At 35.5% G+C, this 24,060-nt stretch overlaps 1 protein-coding gene across 9 annotated transcripts in view; it reads right to left on the bottom strand.

The window, feature by feature from the left end:
• Positions 1-15,434, bottom strand: part of chd2 (chromodomain helicase DNA binding protein 2) — a 33,160-nt gene extending 17,726 nt beyond the window's left edge. For 2 of the 9 annotated variants that reach the window (XM_059506404.1, XM_059506406.1), the window contains exons 1-7: positions 7,729-9,106; positions 2,859-3,099; positions 2,651-2,737; positions 2,265-2,326; positions 1,162-1,278; positions 559-717; positions 58-194 (exon numbers count right to left, since the gene is read on the bottom strand). In XM_059506404.1, coding sequence (XP_059362387.1) covers positions 58-194; positions 559-717; positions 1,162-1,278; positions 2,265-2,326; positions 2,651-2,737; positions 2,859-3,099; positions 7,729-7,790 — 865 coding nt within the window. In that variant the 5' untranslated portion in view covers positions 7,791-9,106. Of the gene's footprint in view, positions 1-57; positions 195-558; positions 718-1,161; positions 1,279-2,264; positions 2,327-2,650; positions 2,738-2,858; positions 3,100-3,606; positions 5,239-7,728; positions 9,709-11,794; positions 11,853-13,455; positions 13,506-13,669; positions 13,729-15,155 lie in introns of those variants that run through there. The other 7 variants (XM_059506405.1, XM_059506408.1, XR_009423173.1 and 4 more) reach the window with 7 other exon arrangements.
• Positions 15,435-24,060: the final 8,626 nt, after the last annotated feature.

The following is a 24,060-nucleotide window of genomic DNA, read 5'->3' as shown; positions in this document are numbered from 1 at the left end:
TAAGGGCTTTAAGAAACAAGCACAAGAGAAACTTGTAAAAAATAAAACCTCCTTTACCTCCTTTTTTGCCAATTTTGGTCTCAAGGACCTTCTCAATTGTTTCACTGTCATCGTCCTGTTGCTCCTCGGCTCCTTCTGCCATTTCAATAAGGTCATCAGAGTCCGTCTCGAAATCATTCTGGTCCTCCTTGTAACTGCAACACATACTTCATCATTACAGGAAAAATCCAAACCATAAATAAAATCTAAATAATAACAAAAAGTTTGCATTCATGTTTTCTGTTGAATATATTTTTTTTTATCTCAGTCCACAACAGTTATACGATAAAGGTTGAGCGATGCAGAAAATAATGTTTCTAATGTATCATATTGGCTACATTTTAAATTTAACTAATAGGATTAAGCTAAAAGACAGTTTGCTTGATATTTTTTTTAACCGAAAAACATAACTCAGAAATAGGTGTAGTATTTACTGTATGTATTTAATAACTATATCTCTGAATAAATTATTGTATGGCATCTCCCATATATCAGACACATTACCATCTGAATCCTTACCTGACTTTAGTTGCTGCCCGCCGCCTTGTCTGTCTTTTTGGTGTATCCTCCTCCTCATCATCGTCGTCATCCTCATCTTCTTCTTCCGAGGACTCCTGCTTCCTCAGTTTCCGTCCCTTTTGTGCCTGCTGCTTACTAACAGATGATTTGGTCTGTGGCCTATGAAGGGAGAGAGAAAAGTAAAGACACATATATATACACTCTTTTACCATAGTAGGCTTTTTGCCTTTCGTTCGGCGTCCCTGATGTGTTTGCTAGTGTAGCGACTCGTTTTCACACCTATCAGCCTGACTCATAAGCCAATAGCCTTGAGACAGCTGTCAGACTTCTATAGCAGTCCTAATTCTTCATATGCTATATATATATATATATATATATATTAATCAATATTTTAATGATTATATTGATCATTATGCATAAAGTACATGCTTTAACAATTTAGGACACGTGACAATTTATAATAGAGCAAAGAAAAATCACATCAATATTTTTAGCACAATCATAGCAATTAAAAATGAGCCATCTTCTCTTGCATTTAATAAGACAGCTCATTTAATAGTTTACGATGCGCTGTCTGAAGGCCAGGCTTCGCTACACTCTTACCTTCTAGCAGGAAGTCGTCTGGATCTAACTTTTTTCTCTTCCTGCTCACTCTCTGAACTGCTGGCCTCTTCCTCAACATCCTCTTCGTCATTTGAGTCATCATCTTTCCAGGTATTTCTTTCAACACAGAAATACCACAGGTTCATCTATTGGACCTCTGTTAGCTTCTAATTCTAGCCTAACGTAAAGCTGCAAGCCAGTCCGTTTCACTTATTACCCACCGCACGGGCAATTAAACCTGCTGTGAGAAACACTTCAGTGAGTATAAAGTACGGTTCAAAAGTTTGAGGTGGTAAGGTTGTTGTTTTTTTTAAGTCTTATGCTTACCAAGGCTGCACTTATTTGATCACAAATACAGCTAAAATGTAATATTGTGAAATATTTGTCCAAATTAAATTTCCAATTTAAAATTGTAATTTATTCCTGTGGTAGCAAAGCTGAATTTTCAGCAGCAATAACTTCTTTCTTCTGTGTGACATGATCCTTCACAAATCATTCTAATGTGCTGATTTGGTGTTCAGGAAACATTACTTATTACTATCAATGCAGAAAACAGTATTTTTTTTAAATCTTACTGACGCCCCAACTTTTGAAGTGTAGTGTAATCAGAACTTATGTATTGCATGTGCTTGTGTCAAATGCTTACATTCATAGTTTACATTAAAGACAACTTTTATTTTATTCTATATACTTTATAAACCACACTTAATGCGTGACTCTCATTGCACTATACACAAAACTTCATATCAAGTGGCATCTGCAACAACATCTTTTCTCAAAACTTTTTTTCTGAGCCATTTTGTTTTTTCAGTTAACATTTTAACAAGCAAATGTAATTTATTGTTTCAATTACTTACAAAAAATGTCTCGGAAAAGTGTTACGTTCTTAAATACTTTTTAATATATACAGTATGATTATAATATGTTTAGTGTAAAGACAAACAACTGCCCAAAAGACATTTACATGCAAAAATATGGCTGAATGTTGTAAATGGAGACATATATGATTAAATAAACTAAACAAAAAAACAGGCGCACATTTGTAAATGCAAAATGGAAAAAGGTGAGTGAGAGACCTACTTAAATGCTTCCAGTGCACTTACTCTTTCTTTTTCTGCCGTGGGCTTTTTCTCTTGGGACTTTCACTCTCTGAATCACTGCTGCCCTAAAAATCCATGAAAATCCATTTTGAATAGGTGGCACTAGATTAAAAGCCATGAAAATGTCATGTTTCAGGTTAATCAAGAGAACACAGCTTTCAACTCATGGGAGTATGTTTACACGACTTGGGCTGCCAAGCCTGATCAGTTCCGAGTCTAGAGCCAAACTGAGACGTTTACACTTAAGCAAGTAACCATGTCTGTAACTACTTTAATCCAAGAAGCAGAACACGTTGTCAACTTACTTGCAAATGTTAACACTGTATGTGGAAGAACGCATGAAACCACTAGGCGTCAGTGTTGAATTCATTTTTGCACAGTCAGCCTACCTCCGCTCCAATGTTGAGGCGTGCAGGCTCTTGTCTGCTGCGACTGGATCTTCTAACGCCATAAATATCTGGATGTTCCTCCCACATCTATGATAATTAGGGATATCATTCATTTTAAAGCAATAAAGCAATTAATCAGCAGCTGAATTTAAACTTCCACTGGGAATAACTGATTGATCCTAATGTTCTGGCTGGCCTAGTTTTGTACCTTCTTCACATCTGCCAGACTGTCTTTCTTCCTGACTGGTTTATCTTTGACCTGTGCTGAGGTCTGACGGGATTTGGACCCAGCGGATTCACTGCCTGACTCCGAGTGGCTCTCTGAATCAGATGTGCTGTTGGACTGGGAACGCCGGGAACGGGAACGAGTTCGATCACTTCCTTGCTCGCTCTCAGAGTGACTCCCAGACTCCGATCCAGAGCGGTTTGATTCCTCTGATGCTGAATTGCTACAACATTAAACATGTGCATGTTGAGAAACTATGAAAACATGTCTTTCACAAGACCTTCACAAGTCGACTTAAATCTCAGTTATTGTCAAAAATGTCATTTAGCTCTTATGAATTGTCAATGTTAATTGTTAATTGTTTTTAACTTGTTTCATTCTAAATCATTTAATTAAGCCACTTTTTCTTTTCACCAATTTTAAACGGACAAGTCTGTCTTTTGAGCCAAATTGAATCATCTCAGTCCAACAAAGAAATGCTGGGTCCTCAAGTGGGATGTCTTCAACCATGCTGTTTCTTTGTCAGTGTGAACAATAGCATTCCAAGGATTTGGAAACTAGGAATGGGGAAACCCAGCACAAAACATTGGGAAACGTTTTGCTTTTAAAAGAAAAAAAAAATGAAAATATGTTACTTAAATGACAAACTGACAACACCTGAAAAATTTGAATAATTCATTTAATTGACAGACTTAAGAATCTTTTTTACATGTGCAAATGTATATGGAGACATTTACATACTGATTTTTTTATGATTTCATATAATTATATTTTAAATTTAAGATCTCTGTGTGCAAATCCAAAAATTACATTTTTTTTTTTTTAACCAAAATAACCTTTATGAAATGTGAAACTATTCAGCATCATCCTGCAGGTCATTTAGTGTCGGACCACTTCTGCTGTACTTTTGCCTTTGGAGACTAAAAATAAATGCAATGGCTTCTTTCTCGAACAAGCCCAACCCTACTTACTATAAATGAAACAATCTCAAAACAGAACATTTATCTTCCTTACATGGTTAAATCAATGTACTTGTTTCCTTAAGCCTCAGTTAAAAGTATCTCGGAAGTGCTCTTTTAATTTGGTACAATAGCATTCATGGGAAACCGTAATGCAGATCTGAATGTGAAAACTAGCATACAGTGCTACACCGAAAGATACTGCTAGAAACAAACACCCCCTCATGTGCTCTGGAGCTAAACAGCTGCTGATGAAGCAGTCTTACAAGCCAGACTGTCTATATATGGTTGCTGACATCACATATGGGCGGACCTAACCTCTCAACTGAATTCTCATTGGCTGCTTATTGCTAGCCAAAGGAAGGCCCAATGAAAACTCATTATGAAGTCATCTGACCTCTACAAGACTTCCTACTTCCGCTTCCTGTAGTTCCAAGAAGCTTTTATGTAATGCAGCATCTAATACAAGCTCTGCAGCACAAAGCAAGAGCCATTTTGTGACTTTGAGGACTTTCAGCCATTTAATGAAACCAGTCTTATACAGTGATGAAACAGCAGTGCTTTATATGTAGCGCTAAGCCATACTAGCACCTCAAATAAAAGTACACTGGCTGTAATATAGGAAAAATAACAAATTTTTCAACTCTGGTTTCTTTTAGTAATACTTAGAAAATGGCTGCCACAGTTAAAAACACAGTGAAGATGTTTCTGAGGAAACTGCATTGATTTAGGCTCTAATGTGCATCTTTACTACTAAAAAAAACATTATTTGCAACCTATAAAAAAGTGAGCATACATGTTCATTTGACAATTCATGTTCACATATACAGCATAAGACATAACTACTGTTTGTGTAATTGTGAAAAGATAACATACATTTGAGGGGTTTTTTCAGTTTAGACTCTGGTATCTGGCACATATGCAGGAACTTCAAAGCGGTCATCAATTCAGAGGGACATTCTTGACAAACAACCATAAAAATAATGACAGATCCAGTCATAAGCACTATACATAACATCAAAACAGTTTTTTTTCCTTTTCTTTTTTTTGAGAATTATGACCCACAGGGTTAAACCCTCATTGATGAGGTCTTGTGTTGTTAAAAGTTGAAGCAAATTATATGTCAAAATGACACAAATTGTGTGTCTGTGTTTAAGTGTTTAGTGTAAATAAATTATTATTAGACTTTCACAACTGAATAAGTGGTAATTAAAGGGGTCATATGATGCAATTTCAGTTTTTCATTTCTCTTTGGAGTGTTACAATATCTTGGTGAATAAAGAAGATCTGTAAAGTCGCAAAAACTAAATTCTCAGATCCAAAGAGAAATTCTTTATAAAAGTTAAAGACTCAACCACTACTACCTAAATCGGCTCATTCTAACATGGCCCCACGTCTACATCATTGAGTGGAAAGATTTGCATAATATCGCCCAAATGTTCACGCAAAGAAAGGCGGCGTAACTTTTATTCTCGCTGTAGTATGTTGTGGAGACGCCGTGTTTCATTGTGAAAGCAAACTACTTTGTTTGGCATTTCGAAAGAGAACGATATTCACTTCTTCATGCCTAGAACTGATCCGTACTGATTGCTGAGGAGATTTTCATGCGGTGGATCGCCGGATCCGCTTTCACCGTGGACGAAGCAGAGTCCCGCCCGGGGTCATCACATGTGTCCTTCATCGGATCGGCTGGCCGTTCCTCACTCAAGACCGCAGTGTGTGTGACGCTGTGTGATGCATTTTATATAGGACCATTTCCTGAACCTGCAGAGTAGCCTACAATGGGTCTGTGCTCAAAGACTATTTCTATAAAGTGAGGCAGTTCCAAATTTGCAAGGACAGTCTGGCTCTTCTGACTCACAGCCTGTAAGTATATTTTTTATATTTAAAGAATTGCCACTGATGATTCAAACGTGAGTTATGAGCAGTGTAAAGTAGCACTTGTTGTTGTTTCTCCGATCACAAATGCAGACATGGTTTTATGTTTACGCAGTGCCATTTGCAACAATGCGGAAAAACACAGTACGAGTCATTATAATCACCAATTACGTCCACACTGGAAGCAACAAATGCCTCGTTTGAAATTGGTTTTATTGGTTTTGTCTGGTCGGGCCGGGACACACATCATAGTGTGTTTAGGGGCGTAACATTTTTGTCACACGCTTGAGTTTATTCAGCCAATCACAACGCACTTGATAGCTCACTTTTCAGAGCGAAGAGCTTTGAAAAAAATCGACGTGTTTCAGAAAGGCGGGGCATAGAGAAGAAACAATAATGTACAGTATGTGGAAAATAACGTGTTTTTTTTTTTTACTTTACACCACATAAACAATGCATTACAGCAAATACACAAAATAATGTTCTTTTTAGCAACATCATATGACTCCCTTAAGATAAAATATTGCAGTCAAATGGTTGTCTTAAAGTATTTTTATGTATATTTCCTGATTAAACAAAACATAAACCTCTGAAAAATGGCATCACTGTCTTATTTCAAAGTCCCCTGCAAAAACCTTGTCGTTTTGTAGTATTTTAAAGAAATTAATATTTAAAAACATTTCTGAAAAAAGGCAAATTACTCTTCTTAATATAAAATAACTATTTACAACTCAAATAGTTCCAGTTTTCATATGGAAATGAGAGTAACTGTGAGTGTAGTAAAGTATCTAAAATAATTTGCTTCCACTTGCATGTTTGAAACCAATACATCCTGTTTTTTATTTGGCTTGGAGGGGATAATGCTAGAACATATACATATTCACATTGGAATTTTAGATGGTACTATCGGTGTAAGGAGCAAAATATATGTCTGTTATTTTTTTCCAAGGTTTTTAATGTTTCACCCAAAAGCTAGCTATGCTGCAGAAAGTTATACAAACTAAACCAATTGTAACAAAACAGGAAAAAAAGTCTGGTCCTCAACAACGCTTAAAAATCATAAACACTCTTAAAACAAACATAAAGAGCGGAACCCAAAGTATTTTACAATAAATTGTTTCAAAAGTAGTGAATTATGAAATATGTGACTGAGTGCTAAGCTAGAAGTGTACTAATATATGAGGTCATAAACCCAATGTCATTAGGGAAATATAAATATTTACTCCACAAATGTTTAGTACCCTTATAACCAATGACAAATATTGTAATTCACACGGGTCATGTGTAGCATTTTAGTAACCTTATATATATATATATATATATATATAAACAAAACAAAAAACTAAAGTGATCCTTATTTCAAGTAATAAGCAACAGTTTGTCATATAATTTAAAATAAAGTTGCACAGTAAACACACAAGCAATAATTTTGTTGCTATTACAAAAAAAAAAAAAAAAACCAATTACAACATATAATCATTCATATGTAAAATTTCTCTTCTTTTTACTTTCTTTAAACAGTTTGTGTGTGAAATGGGATTCCATTAAAATATTTAAAGAAAATCAGACTGAACAGGTTCTCTATACAAGTACAGCAATTTTAATTCAAAGTTATCAAATGCTAAACTCATGCAATGTAAAAAGTAAAAGTGTTTAAAATGTCATTAACTTTACATAGTGGTGCAATGCAGCACATACTAATCAGACAAGGTCATTTCACACGATCACTATTAAAGTGGAAATATTAGAACTGTAATCACTGCATAAATCTGTATAAACCCTGTGCATCTTGACTATAAATTTGGGTAAAGGCCCAAAGGCCTTGAATTCACTTTTAGAAATACTAGAAAAATCAGGGTGTGGCTATACATCTATCCCAAGGTCAGTGATCCGAAACCCAAATATTTCACAGACATTGTGGTTTAAAGTTCTGCACAGGTGATCAACCATGCTTGTAAAGGTAAACAATCAAGACACATGTCAAAAAAAGAGAGGAAAAATATGAAAGATCGTACCTGGAAGCATTGCTTTGAGTAGAGCCTTCATCTTCCTGCTTTTTACTCTTATTCTTCATCATGATTTTGTCTTGGGATGTGTTAATGATGGTCTTTTGTCCAGGTATTAACTGTCAAAAGTTTAAAGTGGGATGAACCATCAAAAAAAAAAAAAATTCCAGCCGTTGCGAAATATGGAGAAGGTAAGTCGGCGTCGGGTAATTTAAAATTAATAAATATTTATATTATTTCTTAAATTAAAAGGCATCGCAATTGAAAGAACACCTGCTCGACTGTATTCGATGTCAAATATCCATGTGTCGATGGCATTTCAAAGCAATAGATTCCGAGCCACAAGCATAAATTCTTACTGCGTCATCAAACAAAGGACGATTAAAACATAACGATGATAGCATATAAAATCGACAATAAAAAAAGAAGCTATGTAAACATACCTATTGCATTGACAGGAGGAGGACTGTAGCAGTACATTCACATCTGACAAAATATCCGATTTGTTACTTTGGCCATAACATGAAAAAAAATCAAAAGATATTACAGGATTGAGACAAAATTAATAATCGGAATAATATTCAGAAAGAAAAATAATAGCAGTAATCCACCGATGGCTATTTGAATGGAGAGAGAGTGAGAGAAGAGCCCAGCAGAGCGCACTAAAAATGGAGGACCGCCATGGCTGCCAGCGCAAGGCAGGGAAAACAACGACTGGCCGCTCTACGCACACACCAGAGCCGTTCTCGACGAAACAAAGTCGCAAAACGTGCGCGTTAACGTCTCTACAGTCCAAAACGCACTAAAACGAACGATTTCACGCGATTACGGTGCCCCGGGAGGAACTCAAAGTTCACCAAAGTTGAGATACAAGTGCTATCGAGAGCCCTGCGTGGCTCAACGCTCTCCCCTTCCCAAGGTTCATCCGCCATCTAAAGCTCCTTCCCAGCTTCGAGAGCTCAGCCTTTGATTGACGTTCTCTCCATTTACCCAGGGCTCAGGTGATGCACCAAAGTCCCACCCCTTTTATTTGAAATATAAACTAGTTTTGTAGATAAAATAAATGTTAAAGTTAATTTTACCATAGAGGGATAGAAGCTGAGTTTTAAGATTGGTGTTTATGAAGGGCAGCAGAGATCTTTGTTAATAAAATTATTTCTTTAAGCCTTCACTTCCTGCAGAGACAGGAAATGAGAGAACAGACCACAGAGCCATTTTGCAGTGAGTGCTGGACTACACTGGACACCATTTTAGACCACTTAATTTGAACCCTTTTACAGCTGCTCTGTATATGTAATGTACTTTGCAAAAGTGATATTTGAAAGAGGAAAGTTTGCTTGCAGGACGGCTCCTGTGAGCAAATTAGTTATCTTAATTCAATAAGAAATGAATGGGTAAAGTAAATAAAATTAAAAAAAAAGCAAAATCATCAATTATTGAATACAACCTATGAATTTAAAAATAAATAAAATTAAAAATAAACCATTAAGGGCAGTTAAAAATGACACAAACCCTTTAATGTTTGAAAATATCACCTAGCTTGTCAGTTAATAATTCATAGTATAAGTAAATGTAGTAGACCTGTATTTTTATTATTATTAGTTTCTTTTTTATAAATAAAACAATAAAACCTTAAACCCGGACAAGCTGTGTTAAACTTGGACGTAAACCGCAAAGTAAACCTTTTGCGAAACGTCATTTATATACTCCATCCAATAAGAGCAACTCGATATTGTTCAATCACGAATTGTTTTTATTTTTATTTTAAAAAGGCAAATAAGCATTTTAAAATTTTGAAATACAGGCATTTCATCAAAACAACAATGCAGTAAAATATGAAAAAATACATACATTTGTAGTGCACGTTAGCGAATTAAAATCTCAGCAAATCACAAACAAATAAAATGTCTTTCCAAATCCAAAAGCAAAACATGAGCCGCCATCTTCCTCATTAAGCAGTAGTGTCCACTTGACTGTCCAGAATTGGTTCTTAATGAAATCAAAAAGGAGAAGGGAAAACATTTAAACCCCAAATGTATTCTGTACGATGCAATGACAGCTTTTCATAAAAACTGTAACGTACAGCTATGGTTTAGCTACGAACAAATATATATATATTTTTATCAGTACTCCTTTTGTATAGTTCTCTAACTAACAATTATCAAGTTTAAGACAATGGTCAATCTCCCACGGTGATCAATTAAGGCAACTTCAAAATTAACATGCACAACTTTTCCATACAATAATAGTAGCATAATAACAGACAATAACAACAAAGTGCGCTATTTTTCATATTTTGATGGTAAAATGCTAACAGAACAATGCTACATAGTTGCCGCAGCTTTAGCATAATTTTGTTACATTCACCTATAGATGTAGGTGCAAAAAACTATTCACACTATTTCGTTACCATAAAATCACAAGAAACAACACTACAAAACCCTTTACTTTTTAACTCCCAAAAAAACCTATAATACTTGGATTTAGTTCACTTACAAGTTTACTTTTTACATTGCTAATTATAAAGTGTCTTTATGATAGACCCAAAGTTTAAACGATCACAACATAAAAAAACAAGCATTTTGAAATCCTGTAGTGTTACAACATATGTCTGTCATTAGCTATTATTTCTCTGAATGTGCTTTACAAAAGGTAACTTCATTCCAATCTTTGTAATAATAGTCACTGATACAAGAACAATCCATGTTAAAAGTCAGAGTTGAAAAGCGTTGAAACAAGTGACAAACAAGTGAGAACTTCAATTATTTAAGTGTAATAAATAATATTCATGTGTCTGTCCTTGTGATAATGTTATTACAATGTGTAACTTCGGCCAATATTAAAAATGTATTAAAGGAAATTTTACAAAAATTAAAAAAGTGTCACAAAACTGTCCTTGTGATAATGTTATTACAATGTGTAACTTTGGCCAATATTTAAAAAAATGTATTAAGTGATTAAAACAAAACTGTAACAATGTTACATTTAAGTCATTCGAATGTTTAGGCTGCTAAGCATTCATTTATATATTTATATATGCGTGTGTGTGTGTGCGCAAAAAGTGTCACAAAGAGGCTTAATAACCACCCAAATTGAGAAGCGACCTTGCAAAGTGTCCCTTCATAATCAGAGAAATTTGTGTGCATTAGTGTGTAACAAGTTGTCCAAAATGTTATAAAGAAAAGAAAAAAAATCCACAAAGAAAAAAAGGCCAGGTATGAAGTACGTTTAATAAAAGCCAGGCTTCAGAAAAGTGATTAAAAAACTCCAAGTCACTGCTCTTAATAAAAATATGCCATTAGATCATTTTCCTTCTAAACTGTTTGAATCCCTTTTCATCAACTATGTCATTACAATAATTAGGTGGCAGGTCAAATTAAACAGTGTCTTAATATGAAGGGAACGGAATAATTCACTAAAATAAGCACATTATTAAATGTGCAATAGTTGGTCTGTCCCTGTCTGGATCCCTATCCCAAAATCAAAAGCAGAAAAGTTTCCGCGATCACACGACACAAAGAAAATGGAAATGTTGCGATGTATTCCAATATAAAAGTGGCACTACTGCAAGTGAAAGTGACATCTTCAATGCATAACGAATTATGCAATAGCCAGTGAAAATAAAAAGGAGGCCATTTGTGGCAGAGAATCAAGAAAGATGTGTAAAACAAGTCACACAAAAGCAGAACTGACTCCACAAGAAACGAGTCACTTTTCTCAAGAAAGGTTTCCAGTGAAAACAAGATGAAGTGAAGACAGCACTCAATCATGCTCAAGTACTGAAGACAAGTCAATGGGAAAAAGTCTGGTCATCAATACAAATCCAAAAGGAACTTGAACTTAAAGCTATTCCTATCCTCATTTTAATAAGCTTTGAATTTGTTCGTTACCTTTTGTAAAACTGTGGAGAATTACAGACATTCTAAATTAATTATTTTGACAACATTCATTTCATGCTGTTTACTGACTACTACATTTGCTGGGCTAAAATACCTTAACTCAGGGGCCTAAATGTAGCTATAATGACAGACATATGGAGTAAAACCTTAATACAAACAACACTGTGAGGACTTACAGAGCAGTCTTCTGTTCCTTGAAACTTTGCTGAAGCTTCCTCTTCAGGCAAACGTCATCTGCAGGGAGAAAGACAATCAGTGAGATCAGAAGTATAAAACACAATACTGTCAGCTGAGTTAAAGTCACACTGCCCAATGATTAATTCAAGATGCTATCGGTTCAGTAGTGGAAAAGCCTAAAGCCTATTTATCTCCCAAATACCACTAAATGTATTTTCTGTTGAAAATGTGAATGATGCTTCTTAATTCAAAAGTTGCTGCCATGATGTTCGGATGTTTTGATTGGTTGTTGGAGTATTACTATGCAGTTGGCTGTGACTTGATTACTAGCGCCCAGTAAACAGGTCACAAGATTCCATGCCCAAAATACTGCGATCCCTATATATGATTTATGAATTTTTAAAGTGTAAGGGATGTTCAAAACTTGCCAGATGAAATTCATGTGTCTGATCATTTAGAAAATACAACAACTCTCCTTTTTCTCATTAGGAGCACAAACAGTGCAGGGTGAATTACTCACTGAAATTGAATACTTAAAGTGAGCAATAATTACAGTAATAATAATAATTTTTTACATTTATATAGCACTTTTATTGGTACTCAGTGTGTAGCGTCCACCTAGATGATACTGTTTGCTTTGGGAATCATAAATAAATGTTATCACTAATTAGACTCCATTACCCTGGCTGCAATGAAGTAGCTACCTTGCTATTAGAAACCACAGTTTGAGCAGGAATTGCAGTGCTATTACTGCAAGCTCAAACAGTAGATCCTTGCACTAATTATGGTTATGGGTTCGATTTCCAGGGAATCCATGAACTGACAACTGGTGCAGTTTCTGGTTGCAAGTTTCATAAACTGAAGTCAGAACTAAAAGGTATTGTAAAGTTCTCAAAAAATGCAATGAGCTTAAGGTATGCTGGCAAATTTAAAATAATAGGTTTTCAAGTAAAAACACCAACAACCCCAAATGTAACTGAAGTGACGATTAGCTTTTATTGTAAATATAAAATTTGTTGCAAGGTCACATGTCCTTTATGTTTGCTGCATTAAAGCTGTTCACATTAGGGATGCTAATGTGTTCTCAGGAGTGAAATATAAATAAATTATTGTTATTGACTGAATAATTTAGACCGTTAAAATTAATTAGATTAGTAAAAGTCGCAATGTTCCAGCTATTAATGTTGCAATGTAAAGGAAATTATACCATTCGGTATATTATGTAATGTGACAAAATATTTTTCCACACTATTCCCAAACAACATTGTGCAATAATGTTGCCTTCAGTATATTTCTGTTAATAAATTTTTTTTTCTGTCTGCATTTCATCGCTAAAGATGGATGCAAGTTAAAATGTTAGCACCATTAAGAATGTTGCTGTTATATTAACAGATGACAAAGCTACCATAACAAACAACTTTATTTTCTTTATCCTGAAAGCATAGAGATGACTGACTGCATATAGAATAAAAGCATTATTGTCGATTTGCTTTATGTAAAAATTACTGTAAAGTAAAACTGAAGCAAATTTGAAGCTTTTTCAAAGGCATTAATAAATATACCGCATAACTATAAAGTAGCTAAAATATAAACTGTATGACATTCAATAAAAAATTAATAATTTAGCCTTCTACAATGTTTCTTTAAGTGCAATACTTACAGCGAAAATAATTTTCCTCATCTTTCCTTGACGTATGGCAGATCAGAAACCTTAAACAAAAAGATTCTTCGTTAAAACAAATATACAAAAAAATTAGAGCACAACCTAGTGGTAGTCAGTGATAAAGTAAATAAAAAGCATAATATTGCTTAAAATGTACAAATTAGTTCTTTTTTTACATTACATTATTCAACATTACGTTATCAACACTTACATTTACATGAAATGAGACTGAACGAAACACCATCATCTGTCATCCAGTTGTTCTGATTCCTGTACACACAAAAATATAGACAATTAGTGTTTTATTGTCTCCTTTACTTAGTAAAGCTCACTTCAGGGTCAAAATGTTCAAAAGAAATACTTTAGTCATATGGTTTGTCTACATGAAATACAATTTCTTTAGTTAATGGCCAAGTAAATGGAACTACTTCATGTCCATAAAATGAAAATACACCTTGTACAAAGACTATACAGAAACATCACTGAGGGCTCATGTTTTGTTTTTATTTATTCGTACATGCAACATTTGTAGCAACCTTTGTTTTCCGAATAACAGTGAACAGTTGATTCTATATACATATTTAGCAAAGACCACATAATACTTCAAAGTTAACATTTTGCACTTTAAATAAAGACATACTAAAGAACATTACTTTCTATGTTATGTTTCTATGATATTGTGGCATCAACCAGAGGGAAAAAGAAATTCCAGATTTAAATTTGACTTTATATACTGATCAATCATTTTTGCACAATTTTAAGACATTTAATACTTTAAAACAGAACTAATCAGGAACAAATGTACTTCACATAAATATCTGACCAAAAAGGAAAAACAGAAATTAAGAAAGAAGTTTGTAAATTTAATATATATATATATATATATATAACCCAGATATATATTTAACCCACAATGGGTTAAAAGGCAACACCCTGTTTTTTTAACATTGAAAAATACAGCATAAATGTTTTTCAAAATACAAGTGGATACCTTTATTTAAGTTCATTACCAAGTAGAAAAGAACCATAAAATGAACAAATGTTTAACAAATACATTTTATGCAGATAACAATAGCATCTTTATTTTAAGTAAAACATAAAATTTACGTGCTAAATCCTATGGTAAGTTGACATATTCACAATGTTTTCTTAAGAAGTTCAAAACAATGTACATCAGGAAAAAAAGGAAATATTTTTCAGTAATTAACACACAACAAATGCATTAAAATGTTTAATAAATCTGTTTATTCAAAGAAAACATTTGAAATCAACAAAAGACACTCAAAATGTTGATAATGGAAATGGAACGTCCAAAATTGCATTATTACAACAATGTTTCAATTGAATGTATATTTTTTCCGCTTTCAGTGTTACAAGGACATTATGTCCTCTCAAGGACAAAGCGAATTTTAAATGCGTAGACAGTTAAATCCTTGTTTCTCTTCGTTGCCGCCAGTTGAAATCTTCACAGTTTTCCTGTTACATATCCATACACTGTTTTCCTAACATTTTCGCGTTGTTTTTGCCATAAATTCGTCGATTAAATCGAAGTAAATCAATTTTTCAGTACTTGGCAATGGCCCCATCATGGCCATTTTACAACACCTCGTCGAACCTTCTCCTTTTCCACCATATTGGTGCGTCTGTAGCACTCGCTCAAACACGTCAAGAAGTTAGAATCTATAATGAAATCTTACCATATTCACACCGTTGTGATCTGCTCTTTCATCTGAACGGGTCGACGCCCTTTTCGTCGTTAATATTCTTTGTTTTAATGAGGTCTTGTCGCGCAGAGCGCCCCGCATCGCCATCTTCTCCATCTCCGCCGTCTGTTCTCTCCCGTCTGCGCTCCTCGTCCTGTGCCTGCGCTGTTATACTGATCGGGTGGACAGCCCTGAGCTTCAGCGTAAGCAGAGACCACTTCCTCTCACTGCAGCATTCTGGGTAGAAGAAACGCAACACCCATACTTGTATCCTTAAACTAGCGTTTTGATTTCAGTGACTGTAAAAAAAAAAGTACTTTTTGACAACACTTTAGTTTAATTTAACCACAAATGCCGACGATACAACAACAAAGCGTTACCAAACACCACTTATTTCCGTACCACTTATATAAACCCTTACGAAAATTAACCATGGTTTTACTACAAATAAAACCAAAAAACCATGGTTACTATAGTTTAACCATGGTAACCACAAATTAACCATGGTTGTGCTATATTAACCGTAGTTTAACCATGGTATTTGTAAATCTGTGGTTTTACAAATGTTAGTCAACATGCCAAAAAACCATGGGTTACTACAGTTTTACTATAATAAAACCATGGTTATTTTTTGACATTTATATAATAATACAAAAGATAAAGAGCTGCCGAGTCTAGTTCTAAAACCAAACAGAGAATTTGCATTTTTGGTACCATGTTTTCTGATTGTACATTTCTTTTGTTTTTGATTTACACAAATCCAAATTTGATTTGCATTTGTGGTTAGCTACTTGAAGGGATCAGAAGAGAAATAACACAGACCTCAAAAGAAGTGGTGGAAGATATGGAAAAAAGAATAATATCATGATTTTCTTTCTTTTTTTCCAGAAATATTACGATTCTCGGTTTTATCACGATTCTCTGTCATGTTGGTTTTAATGTAAATTTATGTGTAAGCTGTCCGAGCAGCCAAAAATTTCCTTATTATAAAGACATAGCCTTTGGTAAATAATGACTGATATTTAGGCTAAATGGGAGATAAAAATCTTTGTTGTTATTTTATCTTTGTAATTAAAAAATAAGAACAAAGATACATTACAAATACCCATAATATACGAATAATATAAAAATAAAACATACAGCATTTTATTTTTAGGTACAACTGTATTTAGCAGGAGAATTCAAGAAATTGAAGAAAACACTAGCGAATATAGATTGATTCCATTAGGGCTTGACGTCGTGACGTCATTACTTCGCGTGGCACCATGTTGATGGCCTCCTTTACTGCTACTCTGACTACTGCACAGTGTTTATACGTACTCCCTCTCAACATTGAACATTTAAAAAAAAAGGGAAATTTCCCAGGTTACTCATCCAAAATACGGGAAAATTTTAACATTCATCTTTCTGTTGCTATCCCTCTGCTGACAGCAAAATTTCGTACTACAAAACTGCTGCATTAAACGTTAAGCAAGTTGTGAAGCTAGGTCTAACGTGACTTTGCATACAGATTGTCGTGAAATCGTGCTCTCACAACAACCACGCTATCTTAAAAAGACCAACATCATGCTAAGGTTGCTTTCAAGTAAGCTTTGAAAACGTCTGTTTCGCTGGAAGGGCAAGGGGGTAGCAACAGGACAACAGCACAGAGACTTGACAGGTCTGACGGAGGGGCTAACGGGATATATTACAGGAAAATACTAAAACTGGAAGACAGCGGGAAAAGAGCTCATATACGTGAGAACCCCGGAAAAAAATGGGAGGGTTGACAGCTACTAACTACACTTTAGAAACACATAGTTAACAGTACATGTGTGAGTGGTTGTTAGCACTAACAGTTACTAAACTAGAAGCTAGGTGTAGCTCACCTTTGTCGGATTACTGTATACTGATACTGGCTTTATGATCTGCATCTCCTGAACCCATCCATTTGTGAACTGTACATTAGACTCTAATGACTTGTAGCTTCGGAACTATTCTGAAGTGTAGGCGCTCACAAAACAAACAAGGTAGCAGAAAATATCTGTAATGCAAAAGTGCGGCAAGTCGTCATTGTCGTCGGTGCTCCACTATTTGTTGGGAACTTCATATTGATCCAAACCATTAATAGTGCCGATTTTGTCCACATACTGGTCTCTGGCATCCCTATTTAGCGTATCCCTATAAATCCCACAACCTTTTCATGATTTTACCATCTTTTTTCTTTCTCCCAACTCTTCTTCTTCTTGTTCGACTTGCTGTATGTTTAAATTTGCGAGGCAGTCAACATGGCCGCCACATCCCAGAATGCAATGTGGCGCCCAAGCCCTATTCGCTTGTTAAGTCTGACGTCACATAGCAATGCTTCCGTGCCCAAACGCTCTATCAGTTACCACGAGAAAACAACAAAAGGTGCTAATATAAACTCACAATGTGATAGAATACTAGCGAAAAAGTTATAATCTTAACCTTTAACTCCATTCCAAAGTCCCAGATAGGCAGACAATGAAAATATAAATATAAAAAAATATATATAAAAATTATTTGTGTTTGGGCCGCTGTGAGCATGGACACTGTAGTGTATACCGTAAGTTTGAAAGCGTTTAGCTTAAATTATTAATATGAATAAACAGTGCTCATAAACGGCTGCTGAGGTTGTATTCTCAAGTGAAGCGAGTTGAGGCTTGGACCAGGTAACAGCGCTTCTTACGTCATCGCTTAGCAACCGAATTAAAGCATATCTATTAAAGTTTTTCAGTCAAAAGTAGTGAGTGATTTTTCTCTTAGTGTTTTGTTGTTTTATTAACATTAAAGCAATATTTCACCCAAAAATAAAAATTCTGTCATCTGTCGGTCAATTCTGTCATAGTGTTTTATTTTTATACCATCATTTACTCACTCAAAAGTTGTTTTGAAGAATGTGGAAAACCAAACAGTTGCTAGTCCACAGTGACTTCCATAGTATTTTTTTTCCTATACTATCAAAGTCAATGTGGACCAGCTACTGTTTGGTTACCCACATTCTTCAAAATATCTTCTTTTGTGTTCAGCACAAGAAAGAAATTAATAGCTATAGGTTTGGGACAACATGTGAGTAAAAAATGACAGAAATTACATTTTAGAGTGAACTATCCCTTTAAAGGGGTCATATGATACGATTAAAATTTTTCCTTTCTCTTTGGAGTGTTATAAGATCTTGGTGCATAAAGAAGATCTATAAAGTTGCAAAGACTAAAGTCTCAAAACCAAAGAGATATTCTTTATCAAAGTTAAGACTCTGCCATGCCCCCTAAAACGGCTCATTCAAACACGCCCCCACATGTATATGTCACTATGTGGAAATATTTGTGTAATGCCGCCCAAATGTTCACGAAAAGAAAAAAGGCGTGGTTTCAGAAACCGCAGTTAGTGCTGAAGCAGCCGTGTCAGAGAGATACTGTGTGTTTCTAGGCGAAAGCAAAAGCACTTTACTTGGCCTTCCGAAAGTAGATGCATTTAGGAATATTTAAGATTACTTACAACAGCACAGCAAAGCATTTTATAGATGACCGTTTCGTGAACTTAGGAGAGGAGGTAATTCTGACTTTGCTACGACAATCTGGTGCTTCTGAATCAGCCACTGAAAGTATGTTTTGTGATTAGTTGAAGTATTCGCTATTGTATGTTCAAATATGTTTTGCGCGCCCTGTTTGCGTGTGTGTGTGAGAGACAGAGAGAGAGAGAGAGAGAGAGAGAGAGAGAGGGTCACACAATTTTTTAACATTAAAGCATGTCAACATATTCAGTTACACCAAATTCACAAAATAATGATCTTTCAAAAAGCATCACATGACCCTTTTAACCTTTTCGCATCTGAGTTTAAAATATTCTAGCTGAGCCCCCAGCATGAGTTTTTTTAGACGATTGTTATTTTAGAATGTACCGCCTTATTGTTTCCATGGCGATGCGTCCTGCTTGTCATGTGATACAACACAGCCAAAATAGATCTGTATGACACATGGACCGCTTTTACTTTTTCCTGGTGCCAAACTCTAATCAGCTAATTAACTCAAAACACATGAAAAAGGCCTTTAAATGGTCTCTCAGTCAAGTTCTGTAGGCTAAACAATCATGGGGAAGACTGCTGACTGATCCAAAAGACGACCATTGACACCTTGCACAAGGAGGGCAAGACACAAAAGGTCATTGCAAAAGAGGCTGGCTGTCCACAGAGCTCTGTGTCCAAGCACATAAATAGACAGGTGAAGGGAAGGAAAAGATGTGGTAGAAAAAAAGTGAACAAGCAATAGGGATAACCGCACCCTGGAGAGGATTGTGAAACAAAACCCATTCAAAAATCTGGGGGAGATTCACAAAGAGTGGACTGCAGCTGGAGTCAGTGCTTCAAGAACCACTACGCACAGACGTATGCAAGACATGGGTTTCAGCCGTCAGATTCCTTGTGTCAAGCCACTCTTGAACAACAGACAGCGTCAGAAGGGTCTAAAGACAAAAAGGACTGGACTGCTGCTGAGTGGTCCAAAGCTATGTTCTCTGATGAAAGTAAATTTTGCATTTCCTTTGGAAATCAGAGTCCCAGAGTCTGAAGGAAGAGAGGAGAGGCACAAAATCCACGTTGCTTGAGGTCCAGTGTAAAGTTTCCACAGTCAGTGATGGTTTGGGGTGCCATGTCATCTGCTGGTGTTGGTCCACTGTGTTTTCTGAGGTTCAAGGTCAACGCAGCCTATACCAGGAAGTTTTACTAGCATGCTTCCTGCTGCTGACCAACTTTATGGAGATGCAGATTTCATTTTCCAACAGGACTTGGCACCTGCACACAGTACAAAAGCTACTAGTACCTGGTTTTAGGACCATGGTATCCCTGTTCTTAATTGGCCAGCAAACTCGCCTGACCTTAACCCCATAGAAAATCTATGGGGTATTGTGAAGAGGAAGATGCAATATGCCAGACCCAACAATGTAGAAGAGCTGAAGGCCACAATCAGAGCAACCTGGGCTCTCATAACACCTGAGCAGTGCCACAGACTGATCGACTCCATGCCATGCCACATTGCTGCAGTAATTCAGGCAAAAGGAGCCCCAACCAAGTATTGAGTGCTGTACATGCTCATACTTTTCATGTTCATACTTTTCAGTTGGCCAAGATTTCTAAAAATCCTTTCTTTGTATTGGTCTGAAGTAATATTCTAATTTTCTGAGATACTGAATTTGGGATTTTCCTTAGTTGTCAGATATAATCTTCAAAATTAAAAGGAATAAACATTTGAAATATATCCGTCTGTGTGTAATGAATGAATATAATATACAAGTTTCACTTTTTGAATAGGATTAATGAAATAAATCAACTTTTTGATGATATTCTAATTATATGACCAGCACCTGTATATTTGTAAGGATCATTATTGCCGTTTCCATATACATCAGCGTGTATTTTACAATGTATGTAAATGTATGTTTTTGCTAGTACTTATGTGTATTTAAATATCAGAAACCTAAAATAAGCATTATATGTTTGAAAACACTGAATATTTGTGCATATGAATATTTTGCGCTCAGCGCGTCTGATCTGGCTCTGCGTCAGCCAAAGCACGAAAGTGGATTTAAATTCAGCAGTTGATGTTGTGACGCACTGAAAGTTCTAATCACACTGATGTGATCGTACGCTTCAGGAAACAGCCAAGACTGATCACACCGGTGTGATCGTACACGTTAAAGGGTTAATGACAGTCGGCAGCATGTTCAGTACTATCCCTTTAAGAGCTGAATGCATCCATTTTCTCTCAACTGTTTACTTTCATTTTAGACATAACCAACTGAGTCTATAAGTAAACCTTGTGTGCTTTGACAGTATTAGCTCAAAAGATAACTTGGTCCAGTAATCAGGTGCTGTTTAACAGACATTTTAGTTTGCGTGCTTCAGGTACTTGCTCAGAGAAAGCTCAAGTCAGAACAGCACATGAATGAAACATTTAACTAGAGAAGCTTTAAAACATGTGCAAATAAGGTACAGGTGCATCTCAATAAATTATAATGTAGTGGAAAAGTTCATTTATTTCAGTAATTCAACTCAAACCGTGAAACTTGTGTATTAAATAAATTAAATGCACACAGACTGAAGTAGTTAAAGTCTTTGGTTCTTTTAATTGTGATGATTTTGGCTCACATTTAACAAAAACCTACAAATTCACTATCTCAACAAATTAGAATACTTCATAAGACCAATAAAAAAAACATGTTTAGTGAATTGTTGGCCTTCTGGAAAGTATGTTAATTTATTGTACATGTACTCAATACTTGGCAGGGGCTCCTTTGCTTTAATTACTGCCTCAATTCAACGTAGCATGTAGGTGTTCAGTTTGTGGCACTGCTGAGGTGGTGTGGAAGCCCAGGTTTCTTTGACAGTGGCCTTCAGCTCATCTGCATTTTTTGGTCTCTCGTTTCTCATTTTCCTCTTGACAATAGCCCATAGATCCTCTATGGGGTTCAGGTCTGGTGAGTTTGCTGGCCAGTCAAGCACACCAACACCATGGTCATTTAACCAACTTTCGGCGCTATTGGCAGTGTGGGCAGGTGCCAAATCTTGCTGGAAAATGAAATCAGCATCGTTAAAAATCTGGTCAGCAGAAGAAGCATGAAGTCCTCCAAAATTTCTTGGTTAAACTGGTGCAGAGACTATGGTTTTCAAAAAACACAATGGACCAACACCAGCAGATGACGTTGCACCCCAAATCATCACAGACTGTGGAAACTTAACACTGGTCTTCAAGCAACTTGGGCTATGAGCTTCTCCACCCTTCCTCCAGACTCTAGGACCTTGGTTTCCAAATAAAATACAAAACTTGCTCTCATCTGAAAAGAGGACTTTGGACCACTGGGCAACAGTCCAGTTCTTCTTCTCCTTAGCCCAGGTAAGACGCCTCTGACGTTGTCTTTGGTTCAGCAAATTTCTTGACACGTCTGTGTGCGGTGGCTCTTGATGCCTTGACCCCAGCCTCAGTCCATTCCTTGTGAAGTTCACTCAAATTCTTGAATCAATTTTGCTTGACAATTCTCATAAGGCTGCTGTTCTCTCGGTTGGTTGTGCATCTTTTTTCATCTTTTTTTGAAAGTGAATTTGTGGGTTTTTGTTAAATTTGAGCCAAAATCATCACAATTAAAAGAACCAAAGACTTAAACTACTTCAGTCTGTGAGCATTGAATTTATTTAATACACGATGTTTCACAATTTAAATTGAATTACCGAAATGAACTTTTCCATGGCATTCTAATTTATTGAGATGCACCTGTAATTTTATGATTGCAATGAAGTGCAGTGTTCTGTGCTGAGTTAACACTGATGTGAATGTATGTTGTTGTGCAGTATCTTGAGAAAGAGGCGCCAGAACTACAGCTTATAGAATGTGCGCTGTAGCACAATACTACGATATTTCTTCAAAACCAGATTGTGGAGACATTTTTATCGTCCACGATCGTTATATCGCAGACCCTTATTAAAAAGTGATTTTTAAAGATTTATTTTTATTCTCTCTTTCTTTTTTTTGCTAACGCAAGAATGTGAGACCTGTAATAAAATAATAAAAAAAACAGCAGCTTCAAAATTTGTGTTATGTTGTAGTTTTAGTCTCTTATAATGATGATAACCACAGATCATATCTGATTAATTGAAAATTGTTTTTACACACACACACACACACACACACACACACACACGTCTGGTCAGCTATCCTTGTGGGGACTCTCCATAGGCGTAATGGTTTTTACACTGTACAGACCGTATTTTCTATGGCCCTACACCAAACCCTAACCCTCACAGGAAACGTTCTGCATTCATTCTGTGTCATTTCTATATATGTATATGACTATTAGATAGATAGATAGATAGATAGATAGATAGATAGATAGATAGATAGATAGATAGATAGATAGATAGATAGATAGATAGATAGATAGATAGATAGATAGATAGATAGATAGATAGATAGATAGATAGATAGATAGATAGATTAAAAGCAATTGAATTTTTAAATATATTTTACTATGTATTAAACTCCTAAACCTAATCTCATCACAATGTGATTTGTACAAAAACAAAGTTGTCTCTGTGCTCTTCTTAATTTTGTAGTTTCATCTGAATGCTAACATTTGTAAGAGTCAATGTTTGTTAATAAGGGATTTGTAAAGACTGAAATTTGTGCCCAGAGTGCCATGTTACTAGTGTTATTATTTTTTATTTAATACGCAGTGTTAATATTCAGTAATTCCATGAGTTGTACATTTCAGACATCTTCACTTTTCATTAAACCTATAGGCTAATTAAGCGAAAATTATTCAATCTGAATTTGTGTTACTATTATGACGTCTTTAATAAAAAAAAATAAAAATCAGTCTTTAATTCGTTATCTAAATAGTGTAAACAGTAGATTTGATTCTTTCGGAACATTAGATTATTTTATTTTAATATTAATTTAATACTCATTTATATTATAGTAACATTTAATATAAATTACATTATCAATGCAACAGTCACCAAGAAAAAAACAGGTTTCATGTGCAGGTTGCAACAACAGCCCAAATATGACACATTGGATTAATGCTATTGCATTATGAATAACATATTAAGTTGTTTTAATATTTATAACCTTTAATTTATGAACAAGTAGCTGATGTTTAGCCTACAGTAGCAGAAGCTTAGCTCCGTCAAAGGCTCATTTCTATCTTCTCCAACAGCTAGTCTGCATGTGGTCACTAAGCAACTGTAACTGGATCATTCCCCTCCCCCTTCTTCTCTAAAGTCATGCCACGTAGGCACCATAGACTGTGTAGGCACTTGCAAATGCACCAGGTGGACTGTTCATAGCAGGCAGAGCCCCGAGCTGAACTCTATTGATTATTTGTGTACAACCAAGACTAGAATTATATA

Source organism: Carassius carassius, chromosome 23 (assembly GCF_963082965.1).
Source record: "Carassius carassius chromosome 23, fCarCar2.1, whole genome shotgun sequence".
NCBI classification, from domain to species: Eukaryota; Metazoa; Chordata; class Actinopteri; order Cypriniformes; family Cyprinidae; genus Carassius; species Carassius carassius.
The sequence above is the reverse complement of the archived record's forward strand: the minus strand, read 5'-3'. Positions and strand labels throughout refer to the sequence as shown.